Genomic DNA, 19,243 nt, shown 5'->3' with positions numbered 1-19,243 from the left:
AGTATCGTTTGGTCTTTGAAAGCAGTGTAAAGTCTGAACGCACCACCGTAGAAATAACAGTCGGCTCAATGGACACAACATCCGTCTAGACCAGCCAAGCCGTGATCTCATTTAGTGCTTACTATATCAACAAACCATCAAGACCTTTATTCCCAAACAATCCATCAAAAATGCACTTTCAGGTGTCCATTGTTCCTATTCTGCGGTAAGGGTCAATCGATAATCATGAATATTTAGTGCTCGATCCCACACTGCCTCGGTTGCACTGTGATCGTCACTTTTCACGGTGTAGTTTAACATAACTTCAAGGGTTATGGTCGCGTTCGAACCTCGTGAGGAACCGCACTGATTCGATGTATGGGTGACACGCAGTATTATTATTCCCCATGGCTGGAGTCTATGGGAGACCCGGCTCGCGCCTTGGGGACCATTTTCACCCTGCTCGGCGTGTCTGCTATGATCTTTTCCTTTGTGTATCGGAGAAACCTGCAGCAACAGAGGGAAATACGAGAGGGGAGAAAACACGCGCGGACGAGCGACGGAGAATGTCAACAACAAGTATGAAGCGACAGACGGAATTGTATTAACTTAATATTCAACTTCTTCGCGCATTTCTATTCCATTTCTGGATAGTTTAATCATTTTTATTTCGTTCGGGGACGTTTTAACTATCTTAAACAAGCCGCTATACTTCTTTTACAAATATTCATCTTAAGCAAATTATTATGTATCTGTGATGTTTTTTTATTCGTGAAAATTAGTAATATATTTATTTTAAATACCAAGCTACATATATTGTCATTGGACGTTTCTAAGAGTTTCCTGAAGTAGAGGCAAATATTTCATCTACACCACCGCTGTCTCTTTAATTTATTTTTTCTATTTTTGTGTGATATTTTTGTGTGATGTCCATTGTGCTTCCTACACGTTGCTTATTCAAGTTAAGAAAAAACATCAAAGAACAGAAGCCTTACTTACATAAATGATAAAGCCTCCTAAAACAGTTATTTGTTTTCTATTCAATAATGGCTCCCCTCCCTCGATTTCTATTGATTCTATCTTTTCTCTTTTCAACGACCGATTGTTATATTATTAAAATGATCTCATCTAAGACAACCTCCTAGATAATATTATTCTGCAAATTGGATAATCCGACCATGCACTTTAGGCAACTTAACGCTTGGACGAAGATTTTCATAGCAGTTGAATAATTAGTTTATTCTACCCTCTGTCAGTAAAGTCTAATAGTTCAATTATTCTCTTGGAACACTTAGAGACATGTTTAACATTCTCGTATTTTAATCCAAATCCTGGATTAAAATGCAAACATCTGAGGCGATAATAAGAGGCAGGCGGCGGGTATCTGCTGGATGGATTCCAAAGTCTGTGTCGATTTTCTCGCCATTAATTTTCGCGTGACATATCTCTCGCTTTTGTCTCTGCGTCATTATTGTGACTTGCCAAGGGGATTCGAATGTTGTCTTTCTTGTGTTTGTGTGCTTCATGCCTTAAAGTCCGTGAATCCGACTTGCGTGACACTGTTGTTTTGTTTTTGATTTGAATTTTTAGAACTCTCATCATTTTGAAAAATATAACTCACCCAGCATTGTTAGATATCGTAGAAATATAATCGAGTCGATTTTATTGAAGGATGGATTAAATTTCAGCATGATTCAAACAGATTTAATTCACATGCATGGCCTACAAAACCACGCGTCACGCAAATCGGATCGACTGGCTTTAACGTGTATGTGAAACTCTGATTGACAGTAAATCTTATGCTTGTCTTTCTTGTGGCAGCGATTTGATCCCTCCATTTATTGATGGTGATGATTGTTTATAGCATTTTAATTGTATCTAGCATGATTATCATACACACCGGTATCATTTACAAGCGGTGATGGCAACTCGATACCCGATTGAGCCTGCGGTCAGACGAATAGCTATTCTGCGGTTTTATTTTTATATTTTTTAAAACATGATGTTTAAAAAGATCTAGAGGCATAGCCTCCTGCTATCAAAATAGCTCCAATTAGAGCTGAGAATAAAAGTCGTACTAACAGAAAGGCTATTGTTTTTTCTCTACGAATAAAATAAATATTTGGATCAAAATTGACACTTCAATACTACAACACTTTCGAGTCTCAAAATTGCGATAGAAATTCAACAAATGGTGAAAAGAAAAATCGCTGATATTATTTTATTGTTTTAGATGTTGATATTTTCTGTTTAAAGAAGTCCGGTGATCCATATTGCGCAACAATGTTGTTTGTTTTTGTTTTAATATTTAAGGCTGTATATGTAAAATATATAACTTTCCCATTCATTATTTTAACTTTAATGAAGTAATTGGACCGTTTTTATTTTAGGGTGGATTTAATTTCACATTGTTTTTTTTTTTTTTTTTTTGCTACTGAAACGAATATTGCATTTGTATAGACATGACAGAAAAACCTGGAAAATGCGCAATTCGAGATAAAGAAAGAAGGCACAGTTTCTTACAATGGCCATCGGTTCCTTGTATTCCGGACTGATTTTTAATCACATGAGGCCGAAATGCACATAACTCAGATTTTGGCCTTTTTAAGACATTTTTCCTAGATCATCCTTGCGCTATGTATGGGCCCAGGGACGATAAGCTCAAATTTCAACGACACAAAAAGTTGCATCAATTTAAAAAAAGACGCATTTGATATTTTGTTTGATATTACTCACTTAGGGGCAATTTTCCGCCTTATTAGATGTGAAATGAGCTAATTTGAAGCGTCATGTCATATTTTTCCGTCGTCCAATTTGTATAGAGAAACGAACGACGAAAATAGCCTACGGAAACATGCGTAACCCAGGTAGAGTGACCGGACTCTAAGGTGCATGAGTACGAGCATAGAAATGATAATGACGTTACAACAAGACCATATCGACAGTAGAAAGATAAAGAGATAACACTATTGTGTCGTTGTTTTGTAGAACAAATGCACACCACTGCACATTGCGGCGAGGGAAGGCAACGAAGAACTTGTCACGGCTCTACTGGAACATGGCGCTAATGTGATGTTACTATCCAAGGTTAGTGCACCCCCCTGATGCCTCCACTTAGTCCTACATATTCTGGGGGGAGTAAGCTTATGTGGTGTTGCTATCCAGGATGGGTGCACCCCCCTGATGACTCCACTAAGCCTATAGTTTCTGGGGGGTTATAGCTTATGTGAGAGCCCCCCTGATGCCTTGTGTAATTCTATAGTATTCTGAGGGAGGGGAGCTTTTATGTAATGATGAGTGCACCCCCCTGATACCCCGTGTAATTCTATAGTATTCTGGGGGAGGGAAGCTTTTATGTAATGATGAGTGCACCCCCCTGATACCCCGTGTAATTCTATAGTATTCTGGGGGAAGTCAGCTTTTATGTAATGATGAGTGCACCCCCCTGATACCTCGTGTAATTCTATAGTATTCTGGGGGAGGGAAGCTTTTATGTAATGATAACTGCACCCCCTTTGTACCTCTACTTAGTTCTATACTGTTACCGAGGGAGTAAGCATGACGAACCTCCACTTAGTTCTATACTGTTACCGAGGGAGTAAGCATGACGAACCTCTACTTAGTTCTATACTGTTACCGAGGGAGTAAGCATGACGAACCTCTACTTAGTTCTATACTGTTACCGAGGGAGTAAGAATGACAAACCTCTACTTAGTTCTATACTGTTACCGAGGGAGTAAGCATGACAAACCTCTACTTAGTTCTATACTGTTACCGAGGGAGTAAGCATGACGAACCTCTACTTAGTTCTATACTGTTATCGAGGGAGTAAGCATGACGAACCTCTACTTAGTTCTATACTGTTACCGAGGGAGTAAGCATGACGAACCTCTACTTAGTTCTATACTGTTACCGAGGAAGTAAGCATGACGAACCTCTACTTAGTTCTATACTGTTACCGAGGGAGTAAGCATGACAAACCTCTACTTAGTTCTATACTGTTACCGAGGAAGTAAGCATGACGAACCTCTACTTAGTTCTATACTGTTACCGAGGGAGTAAGCATGACAAACCTCTACTTAGTTCTATACTGTTACCGAGGGAGTAAGCATGACAAACCTCTACTTAGTTCTATACTGTTACCGAGGGAGTAAGCATGACAAACCTCTACTTAGTTCTATACTGTTACCGAGGGAGTAAGCATGACGAACCTCTACTTAGTTCTATACTGTTACCGAGGGAGTAAGCATGACAAACCTCTACTTAGTTCTATACTGTTACCGAGGGAGTAAGCATGACGAACCTCTACTGAGTTCTATACTGTTACCGAGGGAGTAAGCATGACGAACCTCTACTTAGTTCTATACTGTTACCGAGGGAGTAAGCATGACGAACCTCTACTTAGTTCTGTACTGTTACCAAGGGAGTAAGCATGACGAACCTCTACTTAGTTCTGTACTGTTACCGAGGGAGTAAGCATGACGAACCTCTACTTAGTTCTATACTGTTACCGAGGGAGTAAGCATGACGAACCTCTACTTAGTTCTGTACTGTTACCGAGGGAGTAAGCATGACGAACCTCTACTTAGTTCTGTACTGTTACCGAGGGAGTAAGCATGACGAACCTCTACTTAGTTCTATACTGTTACCGAGGGAGTAAGCATGACGAACCTCTACTTAGTTCTATACTGTTACCGAGGGAGTAAGCATGACGAACCTCTACTTAGTTCTGTACTGTTACCGAGGAAGTAAGCATGACGAACCTCTACTTAGTTCTGTACTGTTACCGAGGGAGTAAGCATGACGAACCTCTACTTAGTTCTGTGGTATTCGCAGTGGTCACGTGCCCTTACACCTACCCGCTTAGTCTAACACAAACGTATCTTATCGATTCACAGAAAGGTTTCACTCCTTTACACGAGGCCGCACGCTATGGTCACGTGCACATCGTCAAGCTCCTTCTTCAACACTATGAGAACCCGGATCCGGAGGGCAAGGTAACCATGGCAACCACAAAAGACTAATCGATAAGTATTTGTTATGAATAGATTATTAAATTTTCGTAAGTAATTATTTTGACGTAGTCTTTTAGTGTAATTTTGTGTTAATATATAAACAAATTTTCGCTGTACGATTTCTTATCAAATCTAATCGATATATTTTCATATTTAGCACGGCCTAACTCCGTTACACGTGGCCAGTCACTATGATCACGTGGACGTTGCTGTAGTTCTACTGGACAACAAAGCGTCACCCTACGCCATGGCTAAGGTATGTCACGCTGTATGGTGGAATCCAAAACAACATTTACATATATCATGCCACTTGTTTGTCACGCAGCACGTGTGTCTGTCACGCAGCACGTGTCTGTCACGCAACTGGTATGTAAGTTACGCAGCATGTATGTATGTCACGCAACATGAATGTATGTCACGCAACATGAATGTATGTCACGCAAAATAAATATATATCACGCAACAGGTATGCAATTGCAACATATATTTATGCCACGCAATATGTATGTTTGTTAGGCTATGGCCAAGGTCTCTGTACTATAACTTTTACGAAGCACAATAACGTAAAAAATGCCCATGCTGCCATGGTTTCGGATATTTATATTTCATTTCTATGTGTTCTTAGAACGGTTTTACTCCTCTGCACATCGCTTGTAAGAAGAACCAAAAAGAGATCGCCACACTACTACTGGGGCGCGGTGTGGAACCAGATACTACAACACAGGTAACCCAGGCATTCGGGATATAATACAAAAGGGGGGGGCAGCCATCGAGGGTACTGTACACCGTAACCCAGTTACACAGGTCACCTCCACGAAGGTCGCAACCCAGTCGCACGTGGCACCAACTCCACAGGTAGCCCAGTTATCCGGGTAACAGCCACACGGGTGACCCAGTCATCTTAAACCACTACGTGGGTAATTTAGACATCAAGAACACCACATCGATAACCAGTCTTTTTGAAAACACCACCACACAGGATAACCGAGTTATCCATCACATGGGTAATCAATAAATATGGATTACACCACGCAGGAAGCCCACCCCTGATCTATCAATTTAAGCATAGTGGGTTAAGAATGCGAGATGCTGTATCAGTCATGTTCAGTATCAAATAGTAGTAATATAAATCAGCTTACCTTGTGTGTCCTCTTGTTTGCAGACCGGCATCAGCCCTCTCCACCTCGCAGCCAAGGAGGGACATACCGAGCTATGCAGACTACTGATGGAGAACGGAGCTTCCCCTGGAATCACTACCAACGTGAGTAGAACATCGCGGTGCGCATGACGTTACTTGCGGTGATAGCACGTTAGATCACTTCCGGTGATAGCACATGATATCAGTTTTACCGTGTTTACGTGTTCATTAAAAGTCTGATGCTTCATGCCTTAACGTGTGTGAAACTCTGACTGACATTAAATCTTATGCTTGTTTAAATTTCAGAACGGCCTGACGCCACTACACCTGACTGCCCGCGAGAACAGGATCGAGGTCGCAAGGCTGCTCATCGGCTACCAGGCGCCTATCAACGCGCAGACGGTGGTACGTGTCTTTGTTTGTATATTTGTCTGTTTTTCTATTTGTTTGTTTGCTTACTACTCTTGCCCTAAGTGTCAGCCCCGGTTTTGTTGTTTGTTTGTTTGTTCGTTTCTGTTACCAGTAAGTGTTCACTCTCCATGTTGTTATTGCTGTTTGTTTGTTTCTGTTACCAGTAAGTGTTCACTCCCTATGTTGTTATTGCTGTTTGTTTGTTTGTTCGTTTTCTGTTACCAGTAAGTGCTCATTCCCTGTGTTGTCCTTAGAGCGGTTTCACCCCTCTACACATCGCGGTCGTGTACGGTCACTGGGAGATCGTCAAACTATTACTTGACGAGGGAGCGGATGTTGAGGCCCAGACCAAGAATGGCTACCAGCCCCTTCACCTTGCCGCTCAATACGGACACAAGATCATCATCGAGATCTTGCTGCAGAGAGGCGCTCCACCAGATGCCCTCACGAGCGTAAGTAAACTCCGCTAGGCAACCCATTATAGGCTTTCCACACAGTACTACTCGCGCTAAGTGCTTCGCGTAATGCCTCGTGCACACTAGTAACGACATAACGACATAGGCGCGCGCACTCTTTTGTTCGTGTGTTAAGCCCGACATAACGATATGGACATAATGACATAAAAGAATAAACATGTTTTTTTTTGTCTTATGTAGTTATGTCGGGCTTATGTCTTAATGTCGAACCATTCACACTTGAACATATGAACATAAAAGTGCGCGTGTCTGTCGCCATGTCGTTATGTCACTAGTGTTCAACAGGAGTAACTGTCAGCATGTCTTCTCACCTGGACCACGTCCTTTGGAGTCCAATGAAGTCTTCTAAACGAGACGAAGACTCAAAATACCTGATATACCTTCAATCTAAAAATGAAGTCTGATATGTCATTGACGGTATTTGATAGAAAATATCTTGGTGACTCGCTTGAATTAACCGATGGAAATGGATTCTTTGTGTAACTCGCCATTGAGCAGGAGCATGAAATGGCGGCCTGATTGGCCTTCTTTAATCTTGGATTGTTATTTCGAAGTTCTCTTGCAAATAAAGGGATGACTGATTGAATTTCCTCTATACTGTTCTGTAGGATGGCTACTCTGCGTTGTACATCGCTCAGATGGTCCTAAAGAGCACAAATATCGTGGAGATCCTGACCAAAGTCACCAACATCCATCAGACGATCCACCTGAAGAGGAAGCCAGGCGAGGGAGGGGAAGACTTGCCAGAGATCACATTCAGCGCAGAGCCTGAGGAGCTGGAGGAGGAAGAGGTGCTGGAAGATCTGGAGCAGGGAGAGAATGAAGAAGGTGGGTGTTACCTGAGGTGTGGATACAATAGGCAGCTTCCTAGCTACTGACGAGGGGAGGGATAGGGGAGGAAACCTGGAACAGGGAGAGAATGAAGAAGGTGGGTGTTACCTGAGGTGTGGATACAATAGGCAGCTTCCTAGCTACTGACGAGGGGAGGGATAGGGGAGGAAACCTGGAACAGGGAGAGAATGAAGAAGGTTGGTGTTACCTGAGGTGTGGATACAATAGGCAGCTTCCTAGCTACTGACGAGGGGAGGGATAGGGGAGGAAACCTGGAACAGGGAGAGAATGAAGAAGGTTGGTGTTACCTGAGGTGTGGATACAATAGGCAGCTTCCTAGCTACTGACGAGGGGAGGGATAGGGGAGGAAACCTGGAGCAGGGAGAGAATGAAGAAGGTGGGTGTTACCTGAGGTGTGGATACAATAGGCAGCTTCCTAGCTACTGACGAGGGGAGGGATAGGGGAGGAAACCTGGAACAGGGAGAGAATGAAGAAGGTGGGTGTTACCTGAGGTGTGGATACAATAGGCAGCTTCCTAGCTACTGACGAGGGGAGGGATAGGGGAGGAAACCTGGAGCAGGGAGAGAATGAAGAAGGTGGGTGTTACCTGAGGTGTGGATACAATAGGCAGCTTCCTAGCTACTGACGAGGGGAGGGATAGGGGAGGAAACCTGGAACAGGGAGAGAATGAAGAAGGTGGGTGTTACCTGAGGTGTGGATACAATAGGCAGCTTCCTAGCTACTGACGAGGGGAGGGATAGGGGAGGAAACCTGGAACAGGGAGAGAATGAAGAAGGTGGGAGTTACCTGAGGTGTGGATACAATAGGCAGCTTCCTAGCTACTGACGAGGGGAGGGATAGGGGAGGAAACCTGGAACAGGGAAACAATGAAGAAGGTTGGTGTTACCTGAGGTGTGGATACAATAGGCAGCTTCCTAGCTACTGACGAGGGGAGGGATAGGGAAGGAAACCTGGAACAGGGAGAGAATGAAGAAGGTGGGTGTTACCTGAGGTGTGGGTACAATTAGCAGCTTCCTAGCTACTGACGAGGGGAGGGATAGGGGAGGAAACCTGGAACAGGGAAAGAATGAAGAAGGTGGGTGTTACCTGAGGTGTGGATACAATAGGCAGCTTCCTAGCTACTGACGAGGGGAGGGATGGGGAGGAAACCTGGAACAGGGAGAGAATGGAGAAGGTGGGTGTTACCTGAGGTGTGGATACAATAGGCAGCTTCCTAGCTACTGACGAGAAGAGGGATAGGCGAAGGAGGAGGAGGTGCTGGAAGACCTGGGACAGGAGAAAATAAAAGGCTTGGTATCACTAGGAGCTGGTCCTACTTATAAGTTGTTTGGGCTAAGAAGGAGATAAGGGGTAGGGCAGGGAGGATAAGAATAAGGAGAGAGATTGCAAAGGGAAGAAGATTTTTGTGATACTTAATGTGAGTAATCACTGTCCGTGAATATCTGTCCCTTTTTTATATTTACTTTATTTATATATTTTTAAACATGTAATATCTAGGAACCAGCTATAAAGCAGCTTGTAATGCTCATTTTTTCTTACCCAGTTGACCAGGCGGAAATTGAGGAATCGTACGACCGGTTCATGACCATGGAAGAGATGGTAGAAGTTGCTGACGACTCGGACATCAAAGTAGTACCCGGGGAGCACAAACCCGGACGGGACTCTGGCATTTTCCCTACCCGGTACTCCGGCTTTTTCCAGGAAGGCACGCCACTGACAGGATCCCGGGGATCTGACCTGGACCGGTCCCGATACTCCGATATCAATCTCTCAAGTAGCTTACAGGTAACGTGTGTAAAGTTTGAGGGACTTGCACTGTATTGTCACTTCTTAATGAGAGAAGATAGGGAAGTTAAGGAGCGTTCATTACGTTCCCGATGGGCTTCCCAAAAGAAGGGAGAAGGGCGAAAAAAAAAACCCCTAAGGGTTAAGGTGGGAAGATGGGTCGCACCCCTCTGAAGTTGTCTGGCGCTCCCCTCTGAAGTTGTCTGGCGCACCCCTCTTTAGTTGTCTGGCGCACCCCTCTGAAGCTGTCTGGCGCACGCCTCTGAAGTTGTCTGGCGCACCCCTCTGAAGTTGGCTGGCGCACTCCTCTGTAGTTGTCTGAGTCAGTCTTGCATCCCCCCTCTTCTCAGGGTATTAAATGAAAACTACCTTAGCCTAAGTATTTCAATTTGCGATTCTTATGATCATTCACATGATATTTTGAAAGAATCATTGATAAGTTTGGGAGTAATTAGGAAATTTGACGGTAGCATGCCCGTGCTTGGTGAATCTTATTCAATATTCGATGGTTGTTATTGTTGTTCATTACTTGTGATTTTGAGTCTAGTGAGAAGAAACCCCTGGGAAATCATATTCAGTTTTATGTGTTTCTCTCCAGTGAAAAAGGATAAGAGAAAATCTCGGCATAGATCTTTATCTATTTCCTTTTTTTCTTTAAGCATTCTTCGGAAATCATCGGAGCCACCGAAGTTGGCCTCGTAGAGGCTGAGCTTCCGTCGAGCTTGGCCGACATGCAAGTCGATAACGTTCCGCTGTACGAACCGCCGGTTACAGGTGGTTTCCTTGTGAGCTTCCTGGTGGACGCGAGAGGCGGAAAGATGGAGAGCACGCAGACAGGCATCAAGATAGTCTTACCCCCCCGGAGCTGCCAGATGCCCACAAGGATCACATGCAGATTACTTAGGTGTGGAGGGCGCACATGAAGGGGTGTGTTGGGGTGGGGGTGGGGTCGAAGGGTGGGGAGAGGGCTGATTTGCGTTGCATTAGAAATTTTTCTTGAGCGCCTTTTGTCTACGCTCTTGTTGACTTCTGAGTTTAACCCATAATTCACCGCGCGCGTCCCTCTGCCCCTGCAGAATCAACAGGCCCACCCTGCTTCCCCCTCTGCGTGAAGGCGAGGCTCTTGCGTGCCGAGTGCTGGATATCGGCCCTTCAGGGACGCGCTTCCTGCAGCCTGTCTACCTCGAGGTGCCGTACTTCGCGGCGTTGCGTGACGGAGAGAGGGAGCTGGTCGTGATGAAGACTGATGACGGAGGGTGGAACTGGGACGAGGTCAGCGTGGAGGATATGAAAGGTAAGTGTCACGCAATATGCCTTAAGATAGAAAGGGTTATTATCACGCAATATGCCTTAAGATAGCAATGGGTTAGTGTAACGCAATGTTGAAGCTGCAGGCTGGAGGTGCTATCGAGTGTCACGCAACGACATGATGCACTGATACTTCACTTTAACGACATGACGGAAAAATCTAGAAAATGCGCAATAGAGACATAATTTCTTACAAAGGCCATCGGTTCCTTGTAGTCCAGAATAATTTTTGAAACACAAATAACGTTAGGCCGAAATGCACATACCAAGAGTTTGGCTTCTTAAGATATTTTTCCCTGATCATCCTTGCGCTATGTATGGGATCAGGGGCGAAAAGCTCAAATTTTAATGACACTTTACAAAAATTCGCATCTAATAAAAAAAGTCGCATTTGGTATTTTGTTTGCTATTACTCACTAAGTACAAGTTTTACGCCTTATTAGATGTGAAATGGGCTTATTGGAAACGTCACGTCATGTTTTACATAGATAAAGATAGATAAAAATGTCACGCACTGGTGCGAGATAGAATTCAAGATATGGAACTGCAGAATCTAAGCAGAAGAGACTAACAACACGATGAAAAGCTCTCTATAAGCCGCCATCTTGTCATCCTTAAAAAAAATACCGTTTAAAAAGCATACAATTTCATCAGCTGGTCTGAGGTATCTGTTGAGCTTTAATTTGAAGTCTAAATTTTTTTACCTGTTTTACGGTATTTATTTCGAGATATCGTCACATAATGTCTTCTAATATGGAATGAAAACTTTAAAACAAATTGTGGCTGACAAGAGCTCTTTAATTACTTAACAGCGATAGAGGGCTACAAGGAAGACAGCCCAGACGCCATCTTCCCCAGCCGCCGCTACGCCAAGATCTCCACACAGGCCCTCCCAGAACGCTTTGCGGTTGTCTCGCGAGTCAAGAAAGAGATTTTCTCAGTTGGTTCACGCGGTGAGAGCATCCGGTCAGCGGTGTTACCGTCAGTTCAAGTTAACGTCCCTGAGGGGGCTGTGGCGAGCGGAACGAAAATGTCCCTACAGGTGAGAAATGGCCTTCAAGTTTTGGGACCTTGTGCAGCTGGGCCATGTTACTCTACAACCTCGTCCCCAGGGTCTTCTGGGTAATCTTTCATATGTCGTGTTACTGGTAGGCTCGGTCCAGCTCGTTTCTGTGAGCCTGCAGTACGTGCCCCTGTCAAGTGGTGCCGATGAGTCCTAGCGACGGCTAGAAATCGAGTCTATCTTACTTGGCGCCATTTTGAAAATTACCCAGAAGACTCTATGGATGAGGTTGCCTTGGTGAACACCTGCCAATGCATTCGAGAGTTTGTGATCTTCCTAATGGCTAATTCCATTGACAGTGTGAAACACGTTACCTATTCTATGGCTTATTGGAATTTTCTCGCGTGCAAGTGTAGTCTCAATATCCGGGGCCTCTAATCCACCTCTTAATGGAATTCTGGACCTCCTGTATTTTTAATGCGCAAATCGTTGAAATAATAAGCATTGTGCACTCGTCCCAGGTCCAACCGGTCGACGAAAACTTCAACAACCTTGAAGAATGGGTCACGGTCAGTCCTGTGGTGACGCTTGAGCCCGCGGATATTATTTTCAAGAAGCCGGTGACAGTGACGATTCCTTGTCCCGTGTACTCGGGCCAGTCCAACCCTGACATCCAGCCATCACTACGACTCCTCTGTTGCTTCCCCAAGGAGGCCAAGGCCGGCTCGGCCCAGACCCCTGCGTACCAGTGGCAAGACATCACTGGCAACACACCGCTGACCGTTATCGGCGCCAACGCTTCATTCACTATTGATAGACCGGCAAGGTGAGTGTGACGTCACGTGGAGTTTTGTTTATGACGTCACTTTTGATCGGTGAATGTGGATAAGAGAGTGCATGGAGGCTGGGTTCCTAGAAAGGTTAACCCAAGGATGAAAGCCCTTTTTATTCAATCAAAAGTCAAGATAGCCATATTTATTCCTTGTTAAATACTAACCTGCTTTCTAGGAACCGACACAAGATCTTTAAAGCATCAAACTTGGGCCCTAGCCCCCTCCGCAGCCAACTATGGGGAACATACTCTAGGCGAATAAAAGCTCTGAGAGGCTTTTGGGTTTCCTGAGAAACCCATCCCCAATTCTCAGTGATTGATTTAAACAAGGAATAGCACTGTCTACCCTTAACTCAGCATCTGAAATATCACAGGCGATTGACTGAATCTGTTTACTCATCAGATACTGGTTGATCGAGACTAGAAACCCCGATAACGTCACTGCGGATGCACGCCTAATTTACCGCAAGTTAGCCGCTGTCCCGTACTTGGCGAAGTTTGTGGTGTTCGCTAAACTGTCAGCGGATGGCACCGAGGCGCGCCTTCGTGTTTTTTGCATCACGGACGACAAGATGGACAAGACGCTCGAAGGACAGACGGGATTCGTGGAAATCGCGAGAAGTAGAGATGTAGAGGTAAGGATGCCCCATTGGGGATAAGTTGAGGGTGGGGAGGGGGAAAAGGGTTGGGTAGTTGGAGGAAGGCAGACGGATTCCTGGAGATAGGGAGAAGTACAGACGAAGAGGTAAGGATGTCCTATGGGGGATGGGGAGGGACAAAGGGAAAGCATATAAGGTGGAGGATAGAAGTAAGGAGGGGTTAAATGAAAAGGTTATCTCATCATAATGGATATTTCCTATTCCCAGGTTCACGATGGCCGCCCTATTCACATCCGTTGTCTCGGCAACCTTGCCCCAGTCCAACGCGACCCTCTTCACCTGAACTTCTTCTCGTTCCGTGAGAACCGTCTGTCTGTGACGGTTCGTCACGTGGACCCTGAACAGCCAATGAGCTGTCGTCTCGCCTTCCTCAAAGAGCCAAAGAAGGACCGACAGGGCAACATCCAAACTATCTGTAACTTGAATCTGAATCTGTCCGAAAAGGTAAGGCCAGTATTCATAACATCTGCAACCTTAACTTGTACGTGTCCGAAAAAGTAAGGCCAGCATCCATACCGTATGCAACCTTAACTTGTACATGTCCGAAAAGGTAAGGCCAGCATCCATACCATCTGCAACCTTAACTTGTACGTCTCCGAAAAAGTAAGGCCAGCATCCATACCGTATGCAACCTTAACTTGTACATGTCCGAAAAGGTAAGGCCAGTATTCATAACATCTGCAACCTTAACTTGTACGTCTCCGAAAAAGTAAGGCCAGCATCCATACCATATGCAACTCTAACTCGTATATGTCCGAAAAGGTAAGGCCAGTATCCATACCATCTGCAACCTTATCTTTTACGTGTCCGAAAAAGTAAGGCCAGTATCCATACCATATGCACTCTTAACTTGTACATTTCCGAAAAGGTAAGGCCAGCATCCAAACCATCTGCAACCTTAACTTGTACTTGTCCGAAAAAGTAAGGCCAGCATCCATACCATATGCAACTCTAACTTGTACATGTCCGAAAAGGTAAGGCCAGCATCCATACCATATGCAACCTTAACTTGTACGTGTCCGAAAAAGTAAGGCCAGCATCAATACCATATGCAACTCTAACTTGTACATGTCCGAAAAGGTAAGGCCAGCATCCATACCATCTGAAACCTTAACTTGTACGTGTCCGAAGAAGTAAGGCCAGCATCCATACCATCTGCAACCTTAACTTGTACGTGTCCGAGAAAGTATGGTCAACATCTACACCACCTGCAACCTTATATTCTACATGTCCGAGAAAGTATGGTCAACATCTACACCATCTGCAATATGAACCTGAAATTGTCCGAAATGGTCAATTCAACATTTAGACCATCTGCAACCTGAAGTTGGATCCGAAAAAAAAAGAACACAAAGTTATCCGAAGGCTGATTTTGACAGCAAAATTTATTCGAATGCCACTTGTCCACGACACCTTTACAACTCGAGTCGCAGAGTCGTAGAAACGAGCCTTTGGCTCCGTTATGGTTCTCAACTACGAAAGTCATAGTGTGTAATTCAGGGCCAAGACATGTCGTAGGCAGGTCGCATTCGACCTCATCGTTCTGTTTGAATCAGCCTTTACGATTTTGTCCCCTGAATTTGGACAATTAAGCAAGAAACTGCTTTGGAAATATAATTTAACTTGCTTTACAATTTTATGTTTTATTTTCAGAACCTACAAAGGGACAGTGGGGCGAGAAAACTTCCAGGTAGGTAATTTTGCAATATTTACTAAAACGCGAGGATAGAAAAGTTGAAATATTTAAAAAAACGCACATTGATAGTGAGATTTACACCGCACGTAACCATATCTGTCGTCTTCTCTCTTCTCAGACTCGCTGCTTCATTTGGTTGCCTTGGAAACAGCGAATGATTGGCAAGCAGTAGGGAAGCAGCTTGGGTTCACGGAGGAAGAATTGAATGAAATTTCTGAGAACAAGTAAGTGGTTTCATAAAACTTGCCCTACCATGAATTTCGATGTTGAAGCTAGTCTTAAAATTCAGTCCGCCCTTTCTAAGGAGGTCAGAGTTATCGGGGTTTCCAATTATAATGTGAAGAAATACAGTTAATGTATTAAGCAAATCAAAGAGAGACATATTTAGAATAAGCCTGAGGTAAAGGGTTTCGGAAGGCAACTCTGTAACATCACTTTGTTCGACCGTATTTCCCGTAGATCGGGCGTCCCTGACGTCCATTGGTATTGTCTATGTTTTTGCTATTGCCATATAACATCACTTTGTTCGACCGCATTTCCCGTAGATCGGGCGTCCCTGACGTTCATTGGTATTGTCTATGTTTTTGCTATTGCCATATAACATCACTTTGTTCGACCGTATTTCCCGTAGATCGGGCGTCCCTGACGTTCATTGGTATTGTCTATGTTTTTGCTATTGCCATATAACATCACTTTGTTCGACCGTATTTCCCGTAGATCGGGCGTCCCTGACGAGTGTGCTGAAGAGGTCCTCACGGTCTGGCGTGACAGCAAAGAGCCTGAGCCCGACATGCCCAAGCTAGAACAAGCCCTGAAGGAGGCGGGGAGGGGCGACGTCGACTTCAAGCGGCTCGCGTACAGCAGCTACAGCTCAGGGCCTGTCACCATTACCAAGACGACCATCACACGGACTGTGGAGACTAAGAGTAATGAGGTAAGACTGTATGGCCTACCTTGGCAATCACAGGAGAGGGGGTGGGGTCTGGCTTGACCCCCCCCCTCCTCCCCCACCCCTGTATGTGTTTTTTCTTTCATTCTTTTTTTTACATAAACGCGTGTTTATCATGTACCTAAATATGTCTATAAAGCGTTATATGCATAAATATATTGAATGTCTTGCCTGATGGGTAACCCTTATGCAAGCCCCCCCCCATATGTAGGTGTATATTGCTTGATAAAAGAAGCAATAACCCAAGGCCTACGGTTTAAATTTTCCAAGTTCTACAAAGCCTTACACGTCAGTAACCACTGTCCTTTATAGCTTTCAACTCATAAGTTCACTATTCAATTTCCTCACAGGTCCAACAACATGGCGGAGACGAAGAAGATGCCGACACTACTCGACTGTCTGAGTACCTGAGCGCGGAGACGGCGATGGAGGAAATGTTCGACGACGTCCGATCCCCGATGCCCGCCGATCATCCAGTTTTCGAGTCCGAAGGTACCCCGACGCTAGCCCGAACCGAGGTTCACACGACCACCGTTACCGACGGCGACAATACTACGACTACGGTCGAGAAAACCGTCGTGACCGAAGATGGCGTCGTGGAAACCACGACGGAGACCCGACAGGAAGCCGACGGTGCTCCTGAATTGGCCGACAGTGAAAAAGAGAAGCTGATTCAAGAGATGTTTTCTAATGAGAAGGGAGTGTTAGATTTCTTCAGTGCCGATGATGAGAAGCCTCCGACCGACGAGACGGAGATTTAGGTTATTCTAGGATAAACAATTATCGCCAACATTCGGTGAGTTCGAATTTGGCAGAAGGCTAGAAAGACAATCTTGATAAGGATTAGGTAATATTCTTTTTCCAATTACTATTTAATAAAGTCTACCCTGTTTAAAATCAGCAAAGAAGGAACCAAAGCTCGGTTTCCGAGTTAACTCTGGAAAAGGAGTGTTAGCAATTTATAAGACACTGTAAAAGAAAGGTTCTAACTTTTCCCCAAATATGGAATGAAATAGCATCCAATCATAAACGTCCTTGTATCAACCAATGAAAAGCTCTGTAACTTGAGACTAAACTTTGAGTGTAATAGTTTTGCCTCTGCTGTTGTAGAGGTTTTTTTTAATACTTTGAGTAGAATCTAAGTTAAGGATCACGAAAGCAATGTGTGGGATTTCTAACTTAAAGGTCAGCCATAACCGTGAGAAGTGATAAACTTGCTCCAAAAGTAGAGCCAGACAAATGATCTGATACAATATGCAAGTCTCTTTGTCTTGTATAGTTTTGCCCAGGGCTGCTCTGCCACAGTGTTCTTGAATTAATATATTTGGGCTGCCTGCGTCTTTTTGTGACCATTTTCCAAGTGTTTGTTACCAAAACTATTTTCACTATCAATGCGACTAGCATACTTTTAAAGCTCTGGGTTCCCTGTGGTTAAACAAACAAGGGGGTGGAACAAATCTCAAGTTTGCCCCAGTCGCTTATTTACGCGCGGTCTTTCTCGCAACAGGAAACCCGTGTGGCAGCTCCCTGAGCAAACTAACGTCCATAATGGACATTGTTATAATCGATAAAATGGTATTTGGAATGTAACTTATAAAAGACAGTAAACTGGCGTTAGTAAGATTTGACTATTTACTCTTTTCGTGTGCTATGGTCGGGGTTCGATCAGGGGATAGAGTGAAGAAATGATGACATATTTCAATCCAATGAAAGCTCCTTTCTCTTTTCTTTTCTTTTCTTCCTTGACTATTATCAAGAGACCATGATGGTCTCTTGCTGTTACTTATTGACTATGACACTTTCTTTTGACGACGACCACTCTGTAATCCCTGTTATAACCGTAGCCAGGCGCGTACACAGGGAATGCGCAGGGTTTGCGCTCACCCCCCCCCCCCCTCCCCCCAATTGGCGGCCAAAAAGTGAGTCATTTCTTATTAAGGAATCTTCAAATCCTATGCTTTTTCCATATATGATGACTGCGCACCCCCCATCAGCCAATCCTGGGAACGCACCTGGTAACCCCCCTCTCAGCCTCACTTGTGTACTTCTAGGGGGGGGAAGGCTTCCCTCTAAAGTCTAGCCCTAATCAAAGTCTGTCAAAGAACTTAACCAAATAACGATAATAGGTAACATCATCTCAACATAATAGAATTTTTTACTCTCTCACCTAACCTCTGCTTCGCTTTGCTCACTCTTTGTTTAGTGATGTTCCAGTTTGAATATTAATTTATTTATTTCCCGTAAGAGCCACCCCTCCCTTAGAGGATTATTGACCTGGGGGGGGGGGGGGGGGGGGGCAGAGCTAAAGACTTACACAACTTGAAATTCTGTGCTGAAATACCTCTACACCACAGGCGGCCCAAATTCATTATAAGTATAGTCTACTGTTTTGATGGGGATATGCAGTAGTTTTACAGTGTTTATATGGGTTCGTATAAGCGTCATCGATAAACTCGCTAAATCACGTGATAGAAAGAGGGAGTCACTTCGTTCCAACTTCTTCCAAATCGAGAAATAAAAACAGCACAAGTTCAGGTAAGACTTATACTTTTGTTTTACACTGTTTTCTGGAACTCTGGAGTGGTTTTAAGCAATTTAGCGAGTTTATCGATGACGCTTATACAAACTAATGCATATCCCCATCAAAACATGGATGGATATTTTCTGGAACTACACAATCATGAAAAATACCAAGGGTGTGGGATATCACAGGATTTGTCTCTTGTCCAAGCGTATTTACAAAATAAGAAGTCAAGGTAACTCTAAAATAATATTAATGATTAAGCAGCTTTTATAACTAAACTGCGAGTGTACAGCATTGCGTGACAACAAAAAAAAAGGATAAGAAAAATTATCGATGTCTAAACCAAGAGGTGGACATAACATGTGAGAATAAACTGCTCAAGAAAATGGTCTACAACGACAAGAAGAGACCACGATTCCGCCATGTATGTGAAACATACCCTTGATTTAGGCGCCAAAAGGCCCATCCATCAAAACAGAGGATCAACGGGCGTGCAACAAACTAGACTAAGTAAATCATCAACTATCAAATTATCCTTAAAAGATCCACAACTAAAGAAGTTCCGGTTCTCGTAGAAGAAACATGAAATACTAAACGACAATTAGCTCTAACCTA

The 19,243-nt window shown here is 44.0% G+C and overlaps 1 protein-coding gene across 1 annotated transcript in view; it reads left to right on the top strand.

Annotated features, from left to right (window-relative positions):
- LOC5517551 (ankyrin-3) overlaps window positions 1-17,725 on the top strand; it is a 32,423-nt gene extending 14,698 nt beyond the window's left edge. The window contains exons 16-34 of the mRNA XM_048734300.1: window positions 2,968-3,066; window positions 4,878-4,976; window positions 5,152-5,250; window positions 5,620-5,718; window positions 6,157-6,255; window positions 6,439-6,537; window positions 6,798-6,995; window positions 7,628-7,847; window positions 9,416-9,657; window positions 10,317-10,561; window positions 10,734-10,951; window positions 11,778-12,007; window positions 12,490-12,794; window positions 13,204-13,435; window positions 13,667-13,903; window positions 15,113-15,149; window positions 15,274-15,379; window positions 15,873-16,089; window positions 16,455-17,725. Coding sequence (XP_048590257.1) covers window positions 2,968-3,066; window positions 4,878-4,976; window positions 5,152-5,250; window positions 5,620-5,718; window positions 6,157-6,255; window positions 6,439-6,537; window positions 6,798-6,995; window positions 7,628-7,847; window positions 9,416-9,657; window positions 10,317-10,561; window positions 10,734-10,951; window positions 11,778-12,007; window positions 12,490-12,794; window positions 13,204-13,435; window positions 13,667-13,903; window positions 15,113-15,149; window positions 15,274-15,379; window positions 15,873-16,089; window positions 16,455-16,865 — 3,492 coding nt within the window. The 3' untranslated portion in view covers window positions 16,866-17,725. The remainder of the gene's footprint in view (window positions 1-2,967; window positions 3,067-4,877; window positions 4,977-5,151; window positions 5,251-5,619; window positions 5,719-6,156; window positions 6,256-6,438; window positions 6,538-6,797; window positions 6,996-7,627; window positions 7,848-9,415; window positions 9,658-10,316; window positions 10,562-10,733; window positions 10,952-11,777; window positions 12,008-12,489; window positions 12,795-13,203; window positions 13,436-13,666; window positions 13,904-15,112; window positions 15,150-15,273; window positions 15,380-15,872; window positions 16,090-16,454) is intronic.
- Window positions 17,726-19,243: the final 1,518 nt, after the last annotated feature.

This window comes from Nematostella vectensis, chromosome 11 (assembly GCF_932526225.1).
Source record: "Nematostella vectensis chromosome 11, jaNemVect1.1, whole genome shotgun sequence".
Classification (NCBI taxonomy): domain Eukaryota; kingdom Metazoa; phylum Cnidaria; class Anthozoa; order Actiniaria; family Edwardsiidae; genus Nematostella; species Nematostella vectensis.
This window is presented reverse-complemented; position numbering and strand designations above follow the sequence as displayed.